Source organism: Salvia hispanica, chromosome 1 (genome assembly GCF_023119035.1).
Source record: "Salvia hispanica cultivar TCC Black 2014 chromosome 1, UniMelb_Shisp_WGS_1.0, whole genome shotgun sequence".
NCBI lineage: Eukaryota > Viridiplantae > Streptophyta > Magnoliopsida > Lamiales > Lamiaceae > Salvia > Salvia hispanica.
In genome coordinates, this window is record NC_062965.1 from 18,917,905 (window position 1) to 18,934,901 (window position 16,997).

General features: G+C 34.3%; 3 protein-coding genes and 1 non-coding gene across 4 annotated transcripts; 2 read left to right on the top strand and 2 right to left on the bottom strand.

The window, feature by feature from the left end:
• The first annotated feature begins 299 nt into the window (after window positions 1–299).
• On the top strand, window positions 300–5,701 carry LOC125201860 (protein disulfide isomerase-like 5-4). The gene is made up of 15 exons (XM_048100142.1): window positions 300–503; window positions 1,147–1,237; window positions 1,464–1,558; window positions 1,679–1,736; window positions 1,933–2,117; window positions 2,212–2,269; window positions 2,415–2,455; window positions 2,589–2,663; window positions 3,004–3,060; window positions 3,868–3,934; window positions 4,135–4,278; window positions 4,452–4,676; window positions 5,048–5,197; window positions 5,285–5,365; window positions 5,461–5,701. Exons 1-15 carry the CDS (start codon window positions 463–465, stop codon window positions 5,536–5,538), a joined length of 1,446 nt encoding a protein of 481 aa, XP_047956099.1. The 5' UTR covers window positions 300–462; the 3' UTR covers window positions 5,539–5,701.
• A 25-nt stretch (window positions 5,702–5,726) lies between these two features.
• LOC125201861 (early nodulin-like protein 3) lies at window positions 5,727–6,853 on the bottom strand. The gene is made up of 2 exons (XM_048100143.1): window positions 6,641–6,853; window positions 5,727–6,157 (listed from the first exon to the last, which is right to left on the bottom strand). The coding sequence occupies exons 1-2, from the start codon at window positions 6,822–6,824 to the stop codon at window positions 5,811–5,813; spliced, it is 531 nt and encodes a 176-aa protein (XP_047956100.1). The 5' UTR covers window positions 6,825–6,853; the 3' UTR covers window positions 5,727–5,810.
• Window positions 6,854–9,957: 3,104 nt separating this feature from the next.
• Window positions 9,958–15,654, top strand: LOC125201100 (rab GTPase-activating protein 22-like). Its single transcript, XM_048099028.1, has 13 exons — window positions 9,958–10,099; window positions 10,199–10,319; window positions 11,172–11,267; window positions 11,388–11,491; window positions 12,456–12,628; window positions 12,739–12,834; window positions 12,975–13,097; window positions 13,503–13,591; window positions 13,747–13,852; window positions 14,358–14,455; window positions 14,594–14,851; window positions 15,015–15,098; window positions 15,303–15,654. Exons 1-13 carry the CDS (start codon window positions 10,095–10,097, stop codon window positions 15,315–15,317), a joined length of 1,368 nt encoding a protein of 455 aa, XP_047954985.1. The 5' UTR covers window positions 9,958–10,094; the 3' UTR covers window positions 15,318–15,654.
• Window positions 15,655–16,581: 927 nt separating this feature from the next.
• On the bottom strand, window positions 16,582–16,653 carry TRNAC-GCA. Its single transcript has one exon. It is a non-coding gene; the product is annotated as a tRNA-Cys (tRNA).
• Between the last annotated feature and the right edge of the window lie 344 nt (window positions 16,654–16,997).

Here is a 16,997-nt window from a genome sequence, read left to right on the forward strand (position 1 = left end):
GAAGAAACTTGTGATTTTATATTATAGTTTCAAAAGTTGAGAGTTTGAGATTATGAAAAGTTATGATTTGAATGATATTATGCTAGGTTAATCACTAATTAGTTATTATAATCAATAAAATAATTACTCTAACACCCGATAACATTATTTGGCGTTATTAATTTTATAAAATTACTGAAAAATTAAAAAATCTAATTATTTATTTTCTTTATAATTTGAATAAATTACTTAAATATCAAATCTAATTTCCGTAATTTATAAAATTAAAAAAATATTAAAATTATACTGCACACTATCGTGAAAACAAAAAATTTCTCCAGCTGAAAACTCCTTTTGCTCCTCTGCCCCCTTGTTGACGAAAGCTAATGCCTTTGCTTTCGGTTCAATCACATTAACTTCTTTCCACAGATCTGAGCAGTTTCCATTAGCTTCCCTTTTTCATCCATCCGAAAAATCGAAATCATGTTCTCAACCAGTAAAATCAAATCCGTCGATTTTTACAGGTGATTCTCCCTTTTCTGTTTTAGTCTCCGCATTTCGCTGCAATTCATGTCTTTTTTCTTGTTTCTAACTTCTGTTATGCACTTGTGAGTTGATTTGGATCATTTTCTGATGCTCAGCTAACTGAATTCTAGCATTTGAGTTTAGATACTCTTTCTCTTCCCGCATCTGAGCTAGTGTTTTACGTTGTTTTTTTCAAGTGATAAAGTCTGTGCAAGTGATACTAGATTTTGTATTTTCACATTTAAGCTTGTAATTGGACATCTTATTTACTATATGGATTTTCTTTGCTATGGTTTGGCGGAGGTGGTTTGTGAAGAAGCAATTTGAAGCAGGGAATGGTTGTAGTAGATAGAAATAGTTAATGTTAATGCAGTTTCTTAGATATGTTGTTTACCATAAGTGATTCGCATATATGATATGGTTAGATGTATGCATACTGCCTTAATCGAAGACAGTGTACACGTATTGAGTATGAATCTCTACTATTACTGAGTCTAGTGTAACTCTCAAGTAGTCTGCTGCTGGTTTTGATAGTATTATAAGATATGATGCTTTGGAATAGTATGTCCTGAATGTTCATTGATACTGGTGTAAATGCTCCTTTTACTTAAATTTCCATTTCCTTTTCTCTCATATTTGCAGAAAAATTCCAAGAGACTTGACTGAAGCATCATTATCAGGTGCTGGATTGTCAATTCTAGCAGCCTTTTCCATGATCTTTCTATTTGGAATGGTAGGAAACTAATCTTTATTGGATACTGATTGATGGATTCATGGCGTATCATACATTCATACTAAGAAAAGAGATTCAATCTTTAGTCAGAATAACTCCCGTTTTATTTATTTTTATCATGCTGCTGTATGAATGTTTTTTTTTTTTGTTTTTTTATGCACCACATCTCATACCACGTGGCGCAAAAAAATGCCTGTCCTTTTTATGATTGTGCTGTCATATGTAGGAATTGAATGATTATATGAGAGTGAGCACCTCAACATCAATTGTTGTTGACAAGAGTTCTGATGCGGACTTTCTAAAAATTAGTTTCAATATGAGGTAATTTATTTTATTAATGTCAAATTATTTGATATTGTCTATGACTTCTTTCCTTTAATCTTTGTTCTTTCCTTCTTCGCCATTTATCTTATGGTGATATCTTCTTAAATATTATTGTAGCTTTCCGGCATTGTCTTGTGAATTTGCTTCGGTTGATGTCAGTGACGTCCTGGGAACAGTATGTCTATTTCATTGACTCCAAATACACTATCTTTATGAATTCTTTAAAGCATTCTTTCCAATTCTTTTAAGTATTCTTTTGAATTATTAGGAGTAAAGAGATTTCCTATAGTTTCATGCTCTAGTATACGTTTCCTTGTAATGAAATCAGATTGTACTTTTATTTGACTTTCTCCACTTTTTGTTTTTCTCAGAATAGGTTGAACATAACTAAGACTATACGAAAGTATTCAATAGATTCCAGATTAAACCCTACTGGTCTTGAGTTTCACTCAGGACCAGTTACTAAAGCTGTTAAGCATGACGAAGAAACTGATGAAGAACATGGAGAAGGTTCTGTTTTACTCAATGGACTCAATTTTGATAGAATTTCACACAAGTGAGTAATGAGTATGCATATACTTTTAATTTAAAAATCAGATTGTTATTTTTTACTACACGTGCACCTCTGATATTCCTGATTCATGCGACAGTCATGCTGTTTTGGTAGTGAACTTCTATGCCCCTTGGTGCGCTTGGAGCAATCGCCTGGTATCAGCACCTCACTAGTCTTTGTCTTTCTGCAAAGTTATTTCTTAATCCAATAATTTCTTATCTTTCCCTTGGGAAATCAATGAAATAACGGATGGATGGTTGTAAATAGTGTAACACATCTGCCTCCTTTCTTTCATTTCAGAAACCTTCATGGGAGAAAGCAGCCAAAATTATAAGAGAAAGGTGTCGTCTCTCATATTACTTTTGTACTTGGTCAAAGAAAGTTACCTATAACTACTGCACTATATGCTTGATAGAGTGACTAGCATCTTTATCAAATAACACATGTAGAAGCTCATCATCTGTTTTCTTTTAGATATGATCCAGAAATTGATGGACGTATACTTATGGGCAAGGTTGATTGCACAGAAGAAGCTGATCTCTGTAAGAGGTACTTTCGAGATAATATTTTGTTACTTAGTCCAATTACTTTTCGTCTTCATCATTCTTTTCTTTTATTATTATTGTTAGTATAGTTTAATTTTTTTTGGGTGGGGGGTGTGGGGGAGAGGAATTTGCATATTCTTTTTATTATTGTACTAACACGATTAACAAGTATATGCACACCTACTAGCTTGTCTATTTGTTTCACATTATAGGTTTCGTGTTTCACCTTGTATCAATTTCTGCACTTCCATGATCCTAAGTTATATATTTAAATTTCTTATGTTTCTCTTCTTTTGTCCTTTTTCTGTTTTGGGTATTAAGTCTATTATATACAAAATTTGCAGGAATCACATTCAAGGATATCCATCAATTCGGATCTTCCGTAAAAGAACTGATGTAAGGTCAGCTATCATCTCTTCGGGGAGTGTTATATTGCTAACTCATAACTTAATTGCTAACTGCAACTAAATAATAGCCATTAGATATTCAAATTAAGGGTTTAGATCATTAATCCCTAAATGTCAATACGATCAACGAAAAACATCAATAAGGCCATAGGATTAATTCCAAAAAATATCAATAGGGGTATTAATGTCAATTAACTACATGTTTAGTTATAACTAACTTTTAATAGAAATCCCAAAACTTTAAATTCATATAATATATATCAAATTAAAGATAATTTCATAAGGATTCCAACGATATCCTACATGCATATGTTCCGACGTCAAAATTTGAAAAAAAATTCGAAAATTTTTAATTTTTTCGTACAAGCAGAAATGTCAACATACTATATAAAATATGTCAATATAATACATGTAGAATGTCAATATAAGCAATGGGTTAACATTCTTAAAGCATTGTGTTGACATTCTCAAAGCATTGAGTTGATATTTTCGGAACACTATATTGACATTTTCATCCAAAACCCTAATTTGGAGTTTTTTTTTTATCTTTTTCGATTTAATTAATAAAAATGAAAATTACATGTGGCAAATTGTAGACCACACGTTTTCTAAAATCCTATGGCCTTAAATTAGTTGTAGTTAGCAATTAAATGATGAGTTAGCAATTGATCACTCCCCCATTTCTTCAGGTTTATACCTTTGAGTTCCTGATTTCTTTCTGCTTATTTACTTGACCGAAAGAGTTTCAATAATTTGTTAATCTGTTACTTGACCACTTTTAAAATCTGTTTCCCTATGCAGGGAGGATCATGGCCACCATGAGCATGAGTCATATTATGGCGACCGAGATACCGATAGTCTAGTGAAGGTAAGAATGCTTGGACTCTGTATGGAAAAGTATGTTTGGATGGAGAGGTTACAGAATGAGAAATTATAATGCACTGATCTCAATCTAGACCCACAATTTTCCTTGCTAAATCATGAGAGTGGGATTTTTAAGACAAATTTGGTGATCTCAACCCAATAACTTCTTCCTATGAGGAATTCAGTTATATTTTGTCATTGCAGATGGTAGAGGATATAGTAGCACCAATTTCGTTGCAGTCACAAGGTGCTTCCAATAATATTGCCACGGAGATAAAAGATGATGCGAAAAGGCCTGCACCTTCAGCAGGAGGCTGTAGAATCGAGGGTTTTGTACGTGTGAAGAAGGTAGGAACACATTATTCGATGTGTTTATGTGGCAGAACTGCATACGTTAACATTACTTGAGATAGCTCAAAGCTAGAAGCCTAGAATCATACCTACTTGCATGTATAAACTATACAAGTGCATTATTTATTTATTTTTAATATCAGATCTCCTCTTCTCTCTCTATTGGGCAGGTTCCGGGGAATCTTATCATATCTGCTCATTCTGTTTCCCATTCTTTTGAAGCTTCTCAAATGAATATGTCACATGTTATTTCCCATTTTTCTTTTGGTAAAAAGATCACTCCACGGGTAATGAGTGATTTGAAGCGGCTGCTGCCACATTTGGGTGGAAGTCATGACCGCTTGAATGGGTTGTCGTACATCACTAATCCAAGCGATTCCAATGCAAATGTAACTGTAAGTTTTTATCTCGTTGTTTTCATCCTTCCATATCTCTTATATTGTTTATTCCTGCTGTTTCAGTGTATCTAGCAATTGCTATCCCAATGTCTTTGCGCTCTATGTGTAACTATAAAACTAAGACCAGATGCGTCCATTTAAAGAAAGATAATCGACATTAGTCACAGACTCACAATAGTGTTGCATAAGGAAACTTCTCGGTGATTGCTTAGGAGACACTATCTTTTGTTTGATTTGATTAATGGATATCTTTGTTGATTACTGGCAAAACGAGATTGCACGCTTATCCTTTCATGGATAATGTTCAACTGTTAAACCTATCATGGATGATCCACCAGTAAATTCATTAACTTCTTCTACATTTGCAGATTGAGCATTATCTTCAACTTGTAAAAATTGAGGTGATGACAAAATCTTATAGACTAGTTGAGGAATACGAGTACACTGCCCATAGCAGCTTGATTCACAGTCCTCAAGTCCCCGTTGCCAAATTTCATTTCGAGCCATCACCAATGCAGGTATTAATTAAGCTGCTCTAGCAATCCTTCTTCTAAATTGTGTCTATTCTTCAACTCCCGTTTTCTTTACCCTCTTCCCCCTATCAGGTTTTAATAACCGAGAACACCACTAAGTCCTTTTCGCACTTCATCACAAACGTCTGTGCCATTATCGGAGGTGTTTTCACGGTTCGTGCTCAACGTTTCCTTATCCACTCCCTGACATCCATTGGATTCTTCTCCTTTAAGATTACCGAAGTCGAAATTCGTTTGATTTTTTGCAGGTTGCTGGTATCTTGGACTCTGTTCTACACAACACGATTCGGATGGTGAAAAAAATCGAACTGGGGAAGAACTTCTGATCTAAAGTAGAAATCAGCAAACATGTAACGGAGGAAACCAATTTCTGTATACAACATTGGCTATATATACTTAGATATAAGTTAAAATCGAGTAGATTGAGAATCATTTTGTTAAAATTTTGATGAAATTTAAGGTTTATCATATAACTGCCCATTTCATTTATCTGATGTGTGTTTGGTTTCTAATGTGATAATGAAATTCGGAATAATTTATATATTTCCAAGCAAATAATAAACTTATTTTTATTACAACAAGAGATAAATTTTCAAATTTAAATGACTAAAACAAGTGAAAAGCCAAGAAGAGTTGCAAATGCGCCGGCCGTTGCAAAGGCAGCTCTGTTAGAAGGGGTTTCCTCTTCGGGAGGAGGCGGCGACGATGCTGTGTCATCCGGCTTATGGCTGCTGCTTCTATCCGCCATAACCACCACCACCAACTTCTCGTTTTTCCGGCAATTCTCAGCCACTCCACTTATGAAGTAATAAGGGCCTGAACGGTCCAAACGGAACGAGCTCCGGCCATCGCTCAGCTTGTGGAGGGGTGATGCTGTGTTGCAGTTGTTGTAGTCGTCTTCGGTGACATGCAACACTGAGTCTCGGCTACTGTCGTACACGAACACTGCACCAACGATGTATGTAACAGTAATTTAAAATATGAAAATATTTTGACCGTGCAATCGTTTGAATTATTTATATGTATGATGTAATTTTTTTATTAGGAGTGATCATTCGTGTTTCAAGTCAAGAATTTTCTTAATCCAAATCTATCCGAAAGTAAATTTTGAGAGAGTATAAATCGAAACCTGTATGATACAACAAAAAACCCATCGGAAACCCAAAAGTTCTAAACTACGATTTGAACCAAATTATCCAAAAAATTCTTAATGCATAGAGAGTTTTATATAAATTAGAAATAAAATTAACATAATTCTATTTTAAATAAAATTAATATCTAATCCGAATAACATTTACGTTTGGTCGAATTCGATTATTTGAATTAAAATATTTTGCTCACCCCTATTTTGTGTGTGTATTATTAGTAGCAAATTAAGCAACTATATATGCATAATTGAAAGAAAGGGAAATGAGAGAAGAAAGTTACGCAATGAATCTCCTATTTGGAAGCGAGTTTTCTCCGCCCAATGGTTGTAGATTGCAACACTAGGATCGCTAGGAACTGTCCAACTACTAGTTGGCCCTCCGACCTTGAACTCGAACCCGTTGCTCGTCTCGACTAGCAACAACAAACATACCAGGCTGAGAATCTGATATGATTTTCGAGCCATTTCTTCCTCAAAATTGAAGTTGTTGATGGTGAAGATTATGAATGATTATTGAGGGTTGAACTTCAATATATATAAGCTCGTGATTTCTTAGCTTCGAGTGCAAAGTATATATAAAGGTACACTTTTTGTTATGTGTTGCACAATTATACTTTACTTGCATGGATAGTTATTGAGGAATATATGTCTTGTTACTACAATGATATATGCGCTTCATATAATTAAAAATTTGGCTACGACCGACTCGGGTGCAGTTAGATGGTTCGAACCATGGAGCAGTGCGGGATGAACACGGGTCCAATGTTGTGTGGCGCTCGATTGGACGCTTGACACGCTTACCCCCTATAAATATGAAACGTTAAGTTATGCTAGGATCATACATGTATGATTGATATCGTCATATTAGCTTAGTCGTAGGACCAACTAGGGTTGGGTCGATACGATATATCGTATCGAAAACGTTGTATCGTGTTTCGTATCGAAAATATCGATATATCGTATCGAAAGTTTCGATATACCGACTTTCGATATATTGAACTTTCGATATGGATAATATCAATATCGTTATCGTATCAATATTTCGATATATCGTAAGATCGATACGATATATCGAAATATCGTTATCGTATCGAATACCTATATATCGAAAAATATAATTTCAAAACTGAAAAATAACACAAAAATTAATAAAACTTCAACACAATAAAATAAATAGTGTTCTTATTAGGGTTTCATATATATATTTTCTAAATATATGAATGAATTAAATGGATTTATAAATATTTATAATTTTAAACTTCAATGTGTATTGAATTTCAATATGTTTCGATATATTCGATATAAAACGATATATCGCGATATAAGGAAATTCATATCGTTATCGTATCGGAAACTTACGATACGATACCGTATCGTATCGAAAATTACGATATACCAAAAATTCGATAATTTTTCGATATTTTTCAATAAGATACGAGCGATATATCATTTTTTCGGTATTTTTCCCCAGCCCTAGGACCAACTACACAGTCTTAGTTATCCAGCAATTCCACGAAATGTCAACTCATACTATGCAATCCCTTGAGTACAAGCAATGAATCCGTTATATCACAGAGATGGATTGTAGTTTGTGAACTAAGGTGGCGTTCGGTTCATTAGATTAAATAATACTGAGATACAATATGGGATAAGTGGAGATGGGCTTTATCCAAGACTATAATAGTATAGGATGTTATGTGGTTGTTTGGTTGTCAAGATAATTTTAGTACAATACTCCTATTTGTTAATAAGATTAATATTAAAAAAAATATTCACTATAAATAAATATTAAATCAAATTATTTAAATGATTAACTAATAAATTAATTAAATAAAAATAATTATTATTTTATTTGATTATTGTGAAGCAATTTAATTAGGAGCAATAATACCAGTTCATCATCAAAGACCTACTTTCCAATAGCAGCTTTACAATTTTTGTTCCCCTATTTAATAAAAAATTGTCATAACTCATAATATGTAATTACAATATCCAAATTCCAATGTAACTCAATAGTCAATATTCAATTCCCACCTCAATATTTACGTACAGATGCAAATATGATAAGTATGCACATATAGAGAGAGAATGTAGAACAAAATGAAGCGCAGAGACGGTGAGATTAAATAATCGGAGGGGTCAGCCCCAGATGGGTAGTCGCGAGATAAGATCCAAAAATCTATTGGGGAGACGGGTCTAGATGCGGGCCGCGGTTGAGAGACGGGCCTAGAAAAAGAACAATCTCACCAACCGAACGTGAGATTAAAGAAGAAGAAGGGATGCAGTCAGGGACTGTCAGCTCAACCGAACAGAGCCTAAGTATATCAATGTTATATCCCCTTAATATTCGGCTCCTTCTACTCCTATTTAATTTCTCTATTTTTTATTTTTTTTCATTACATTTTTATTATAGTTGTTTTTCGTTACTGTTGAAAGACTTGATTTTATTCATTCAACAACTTAATTTACAATGACCAATGGAGGCAGACTAAATAAACGATGCCAATCTCTATACATGGTTAAGATTTGCCCTAGTATCAATTAAAAGTAAATACCGTCTTCCCTAATTTATGGGACCAAATTAATATTTGATTCCCAATTTATTTCTTTCCAACAGTTACATTTTTATTATAGTTGCAGCACTTAGGGAAAAAAATAAAGACTGATCATTGGTGCATAGACACATGCAATTAGTCGCTCCTATTTTTTAAATGAGAAAGGACATGAATTAATCGAAATACCCAATAAAAATAGTAAGCTACATGTTCAAATTTAACATGATACATTTTCTATATTACAAAAATCCTAAAAATTATGTGTCTTGGGACAAATAATAATAAACATTATTATAAATTTATAATGATAGGGGAGTGTTAGGGTGTGTCACCACCTCTTAAAATAATATCATACCACAATTCGTAGCCAATTATTTGTACACGTGGACGAATAATAAGTTGCTATGTGGCAAAAAAAAAGGGTAAAAAACACGGCTAGCAATATGCAACACTGTATACAACAATTTTTCTCGGCCAACAATATCCAACACGCTATACAGCAATCTATAGATTGCTATGTAGCGTTTATAATATTGCTGTATATGTGGTGTCACGGTATCACTTTAAGAGGTGTTATCATTTTAACAAAAACCTATAATTATAATCCCAAATTGCATCTAGAATTACCTTATAATAATAAATACTCCATTATTATAATATATAGATCATCCAAGGCAAAATTTTAATTCTTTCTATCTAACATAGGAACATCCAATGATGGCATGTTGTGAAGCTCCACGTTCTATGTTGACCCAATCATGAAGAACAATTCAACCTGCTTTAAGTAAATACTAAAGCTTTTTCTAGAAAAAACAAACCAAAATAAATACTTTACTATAAAAAAAGGCATACCAAATTAAGTCGACCACTTCAACTTTTCCAATTACTTCATATTATTTCATTACTTAATATCACATTAATAACGTAATAATTTGAAACCTCCAATTTATTGAACAACTAAACTATAATTCATTTTTTAACAAAAAGGCTTCTTTTTATTCAACAATCTAATCAAATTAATTAATAATTAAATAAGAATTAAGACCAGCGAAGGAAAAACAAGTTCCAGCGGTTTTTTCCAATATTCATTTTTCTCTTTGATCTTCAATTCTTCTCCACCTGAAAATCTGTTGAGAGAGAGAGAGAGAGGGAGAAGGAGGAGGCAGTGATCTCCGGGGGAATGCTGTAATGTCGAATTCTGATCTGAATTCTGTGAATTACGCAGCTCAATTTGTTTAATTTTTCAATAGAGTGAAGCCGGCTTTGTATTCAAATGTGTTGTAGGGAGAGGATCTTTCGGTGTGCATCGCGGAAAATGTGGAAGGACGAAGGGACTCCAGCCGATTCATACTATCAAGTGCGCCCTGACTGCGCTGATGTGCCCCAAAGCAAGTTTAGAATCAAGGTTTGTGTGTTTTTTGGTTTTGAATTCATTTGTTTTTATATTTTTGAGTTTACGGTTGTTTGATCAAGCTGTTTGATTTAGCTTCTTTTTTCGTTTTATATGCTGATTTTGGAAATGATCGAAGAACCTTTCTCTTTTCTAAAACGGACGATCGGATAATATATTTGATTTAGAATCTGTTTTTATCTCAATTTCGGAATGATTTGCAGATCTGGAGTTCGTACATGATAACATATATGTTATGAAGTTTTTTAAGAATTAGGTTAGGATGCATTGGTTCATGCTGTTGAAACAGTAGCTGATGAAAACTGTTTTCAGCTCAATTTATGTGGTGATGGATTTCAGAGTACTCTCACAGAAGGTTTATTCAACCAATTGGACTGATAATAGTACTGAGTGCCGCATGATAATTTTATCCGTGCTAAGTGAAATGTGTGAAAGACGTGTGCCTTCTCTTTACATCGGACTTTTGTGATGAATTTATTGGGTTAGGTGCTAAAAATGCTTATTGTTATTGTACTTGTTGTTGCTGTTATCTTGACCAATATAAACAATGCATGGTATTGGATGAGTAGGAGTATCTTAAGCTGCACAACGTTCAGCAAGCAAAAAATTAAAACTTTAGCATCAGCCACTTTTATGAAGCGTGTGACTGTCTCTCCTGTACAATTTTTGATTTTTCAGTTCTTTGTTTTGTTGATATAGTGTGGTTCATGGGAAATATGTTGAGCATGGGAAGAATGCAAATTTTAATCCAGTTCAAATCCAGCCTTTTAATATTTCATTTTCCACATTTACATGTCCCTTTAACTCCTATATTTTCCATGTATGGGATTATCTATATGCAATTAGGCTGGTAGAACTTTAAGTGCACGGAAATGGCATGCTGCTTTCTCTCCTGAAGGCTATCTTGATATTGGAAAAATTCTCAGTCGAGTCCAGAGTGGGGTAAGCCACTCTTTCGATTCTCTCTGCTTTGTTTCTACCGTTGTATGTATTGAAACTGCTCAGTTACATAAAAATATGGTTTTTGAAAGTAATTCTTCATTTTTATTTGATGAATAATAGGGTGTTCATCCGTCAATTAGAGGTGAAGTTTGGGAATTTTTATTGGGTTGTTATGATCCTAACAGCACTTTTGACGAAAGAGAGCAAATACGACAGCGTCGAAGGTATTTTCCTTTCTAAAATGTTAGAATGATTATTTTCTTGTGATTGGAAGCATGATATCCGACCAGCTTGACCAAGTAAGCTTGGAGATGTAACAATGGGTGAATCCATACTACTGTTAGGTATATGTTGGTTCAGGGGTTGAAATGTATGCATATCTGTATTCAAATATGACGGCTTCATTTTCACTATATAATATGTGAACATTGAGAACATTGCTCTTTACCTAATCAACGTTTGTTCTGAACTTCAGAAGTTCAGATATTCAGTGCTCTAACTATATCTTTCTTACAGTCAGCTACTATGCTTCTTTAGTTTCTTTCTTTTTTAATTATTTCTTGTTGTTTGCTCTATATGGGAGTTCCTTTTAGTCAAAACATCCAATGCTATTATGCAACAGTTTTCAAGAAGGCAATATTAGGATTTGGGGGTGTTGCAAGAAAAATTGGATAGGTTCTACCTATGCACTATTCTTCTGAAAGCAAATTCTGCTCTTTTTAGATCTAAAGCTTAACCCATTTTTTTACTGAATTGGGGAGTTGCATAAGCCATTCATTGTGCTTTATAGTTCCCTGTTGTTCTGAGTTGCCAATACACCCAAGTTTGGGTGCAGTGAATTATATCTGCTCTGCATATTACATGGTCAAATCAATATGATTTTATATTCTGTTTCTAGAGTTAGTTGAACACTCAAGAAATTTCTGTTTAAAAGGTTTGTACTCCCTCCGTCCCATAAAAGTTGAGTCGTATTCCTTTTTAGTCCGTCCCAACAAAGTTGAGTCATTTCCTTTTTTAACAAAAGACTCTTACTTTATTCCATCATTTACTTTACTCTCTCTTATCTTTCCTACTTTTTTTTATCTCTCCTATTTATTTAATACAAATTCTTAATCTCCGTGCCCAAAAGTTTTGTCTCAACTTTTATGGGACGGAGGGAGTACATGATTTCGCTGTACATCCTTTCAGAGTAAAATATGCATTGCTGAAAGAAGAGTGCCGTGAAATGTTTCCCTTGGTTGGGATGGGGAAATTTGTAACTGCGCCAATTATCACAGAAGACGGTGAACCTATACGGGAACCCATTGTACTCCAACAAATTAATCTTGAAGATGAACCTGCACCTCTTACTAATTTGGATGGTATTAAAGGAAACTCAGCTGATCCTTATAATATACAGCAAACTAAGAATTTAAAAACTCATTATGGCTGCAGATTAATTCTAATACCTTGATCTTGTATCTTGCATCAGTTGATGCTTCTAGTTCTGAAGTGCTGAAACTCTCAAATGGACGTGGTCCCATGGACAAGAAAGAGATCCAGTGGAAACTTACATTACATCAAATAGGTTGTTAGTGATAGATAAGTACATGCTTATCTTACTCTCATTTTTTTAACTCTCAATAGCCTTGCTTGGTGTATGCATAATATTGTGAACTTGGAGTTGCATATATATGTTTGGGTGACTTTTACTTGGTTTCATTGTAGGTCTTGATGTACTACGCACCGACCGAACGCTGGTATTTTATGAGAAGCAAGAAAATTTGTCAAAACTTTGGGATATCCTGGCTGTCTATTCCTGGTTTGACCCAGATATTGGGTACTGCCAAGGTGAGTCACAAGAACTAATGTATTCTTCAATGTTTGCTCATGTCTTTTGATCTTTGATTTTAGTTTGATTGAATACAATAGCACGAGGTGTATGCAACTCCATCTACCGTTACCTCATCTTCAACACAATTTGCTAATCCTATGTATGATGCATAACTTGTAGCCCATGTGACAAAGTTCTTAGTATAGAAAATTACAAAATCTTCTTGTTTTGTGTATCGTATGGATAACTGATTGAGCAGCATTTACCCAACTAACACAACCGTCGAATAATTCTTTTCTGCATGACATCTCAAATACATTTAAACAATTTCATAACTGTAGAGGATTTGGATTGTCACTCGAATAATCAAGTCCATGATGCAACATGCAAGACAGCTTGTTTCTAATATCATTTTTGAACAGGTATGAGTGATCTTTGCTCGCCGATGATTATTCTTCTTGAGGATGAGGCAGATGCATTTTGGTGCTTTGAACGCTTAATGCGCAGACTGGTACCATCTTCTGTTCATTCTATTTTTACCTTTGAAGCTTTCCTCTCAGCATGATATTATATTTCAACTATTATCTTTATAAGCAAAGAACCTTCTCCTAGTTGCAAGCTCCCTATGGTTGTAGTATTTGTTGGTAATTACAATTTTCTATGAAGCGAGGAAATTTCAGATGCATTGGGAACTCTATAGGAGTGGAGGCACAGCTTGGTAACCTAGCTTCCATAACACAAGTTATTGATCCTAAGCTTCATCAACACCTAGGTAAATCATATAAATTGCTTGTGTGGTTTGTCTTTCCCCCTTTTTACTAAGACTTTTGCAACGCGAAGCTAAATACCTTTTGCTGCTTCTGGTGAGATGCTATACCAAATGTAAAACTCTTTTTTTCCCTTTCTCATCAATTTTTAGTCAATTGCTGAGAGGGCATAACCAGCATGCACTTTTTTAATTGAGATAATTCATCGATGAGTCTCTGCCTCTACTTTGCTTGCACTTACTTCTATTAATTTGAGTATTGTTGTGCACTATAACTGATCACTTAGCTATAAGCAAGAAAAGAAGAAATTAAAAAAAAAATGCACACCACAGACCTTTGGAAACGCAAATGGAAGCTTTTTAGGTGCTGAGGATTTCATTATAAACGCTTTAGTAGTTTTATGCCATTTATGATGTTGCTGTCATAAATTGGATGTATATTTGTTCTCACCTCTATGAAGAAGTAATAAAGCAGGTGACTCATGATTATTCATTTTAATTTCGAGAACAGAAACTCTGGGTGGTGCGGATTATTTGTTTGCCTTCCGAATGCTCATGGTTTTGTTTCGCCGAGAATTTTCTTTTGGTGATTCATTATATCTTTGGGAGGTACTTCTCCATAACTTACTCATTTGCCTTTCTCTTATGAACTCTGAAATTGATGATAAGAATCAAGTTAAAAATTGATGATAAGATTTTAAAACCTGTTCCCCTTTCACTTCCTTTAATCATTGATCCACTGAACAGATGATGTGGGCCCTAGAATATGACCCTGATTTAGTGTCCACGTATGAGGATGATGAACTAACCAAGGAAAATACAGAGAGATCTAAAGGGAAGTCCAAGTCAAGACGGCAATGTGGAAAATTTGAAAGAGAAAACCTGAGGCGTGGAGGCAAAAATGCTGCTGCACCTCTCCCTATTTCTGTTTTTCTAGTGGCCGGTGTCCTTAAGCACAAGAGTTCGAAGTTAACCGAAGCTCGAGGCTTAGATGATGTTATTAAGGTTAGACCAATCTCCCCCAGTCTCCTCGTACCATGGATTTTTTTCTGATAAATATTTACAATTAAAAGTTATGGTTACACAGAGGACAGTTTTGTTGCATATATTGTCATCGACATTCTGGATAATACTCTGATGTCCTTATCTTCTTCATTTGCACTTTCAGATTCTCAACGACGTTACTGGTAGCTTGGATGCCAAAAAAGCTTGCGCGAGTGCAATGAAGCTTCACAAGAAATATCTGAAAAAGGTGTGATACAAAAATCTACTTCAGAATAATTTTGCCATTCTGCATTGTGATACTTTTGTGAGATCTTAACTTCTAAACACATTATAAGTTACTAGTATTTTAAAAAGCTTATAAGCTCAGCCGAACATTCTTCCGGACGTTCTTACGACACATGTTCCTTCTCTGCCTCGTAATTTCTTGTTGTCTCTCACTTTCTCCATGTAGGCAAAACAGACATAATGCTGGCTAAACATCAGCCATTGAAGTCGAATCCTGGCTTCATCAACGAGCAACGACACGTGGGTTTTTCTGAAATGAGAGAGGAACTTGGATTGGGCATACTCATGCCTAAAGACACTACATATTGCTTCATCTCAAAGAGCAGAGATGGCTTTACTACTGCTGTTGTGTGTGACATTATTAATTCTTTTGCTGCTGGTAAGGCGATATTCTTACACATAGGTATCGGTTTGCTGGTGTGTAACTTAATATACAATGATAGTTAAGATATAGAAAGTGCTAATTGTGTGTAAAACAATATATTTCACATCAATGAAAGAGGATCAAACTTTGATCACGTTACCATTTCTTTTTCTTGTTCGATTTTGTCTCATCGTTTTAGTGTTTTATCGAATATGTTACTAGCATTCATCTTACTCCATAAATATATCCAAAGTTTCAATTTTTGCTTTGAAAAATTACAAGGAAATTAAAGAACAACTCTAAATTACAACGAAATCAAACTAAGTGTAAGTCTACAATGTTCAATTTTGTTTAGGAGGGAAGCATGTCAATTCCCCTTCCTTTAATATCCTAAGCAATTGTTCAATTTTCCTCACCCTCCCTTCAAATCCACTTGCAATCAAATCAATCTTCTCCTCTTGCTTAATTTGTGGATAATTCACATTTCTCTGCCTTAGGAATTGTTGAATGTAGCTCTTTTTAGATCTCTTGAAAGGCCTCTGCACCACTGAAACCTTTGCTGCTGCTGCTTCTTCTTCTTCTTTGACCTTCTCAAAATCAAGAGCTTTAGCCACCATTGCACCTTAAATATACTCAATTCTGACGTCAGCGGCTGAGAATAGGGTGTGGGAGTGTTGGCGGCGGAGATAGGATAAGGATTTGGGGGAACTAGGTTGAATTTTGACCGTGTTCACAATTGGAGATTATGGTGAAATCGAATCATATATCGATTCATATGCGGTCTTTACTGAAAGGAATGTAATTGAAGGAGGTGAGGAAATTCGACCAAGATGACTAACAAATTTGGTCGTTAAATATTCAACCTAAAGTAATGGAATATTAATCTTAGTAATGATATATACTTATCTTATAAATGATTTAATCGATTGTGATGCTTACTTATAAAATATAAATTGAGACTTTTAAAGGAATACGAATAGAGTATTATTATTTTTATACAAGATTCAAGAAAATAAACTAAACCAAGTGGAGTTTTGAATTTATTTGAGTCAAAAATAGAAAAATAAAATGTAATTATTAAAGGGCCCAACCGGGTTCGAACCGGTGACCTATTGATCTGCAGTCAATTGCTCTACCACTGAGCTATGGACCCTTGTTGTGCGTGATGCACTTGTAAACTAAATCAAGTTTCTTTGAAAAAATTAGGATGATAAAGATCGAATTTTTCACAATACACAACACTGAAACTAGTATAGCAAAAATCAAACTCTTTCAAACTCCATGAATGTTATCATCGATAAAAAACACTTCAATGGTTGAATTGTAACACAATAATGTCACATGATGACTTGTTATCTGCGTCAAAAATAAATTTTATACAAGGATGTCATATCTTAAAAATGATACTCCTATATTGAGTTGATGGGTTGATTTTCTTTGAAATTGAACTAACAAGATGAAATTCAACCTTATGTTAAGAAATAGTAGATAACTTGT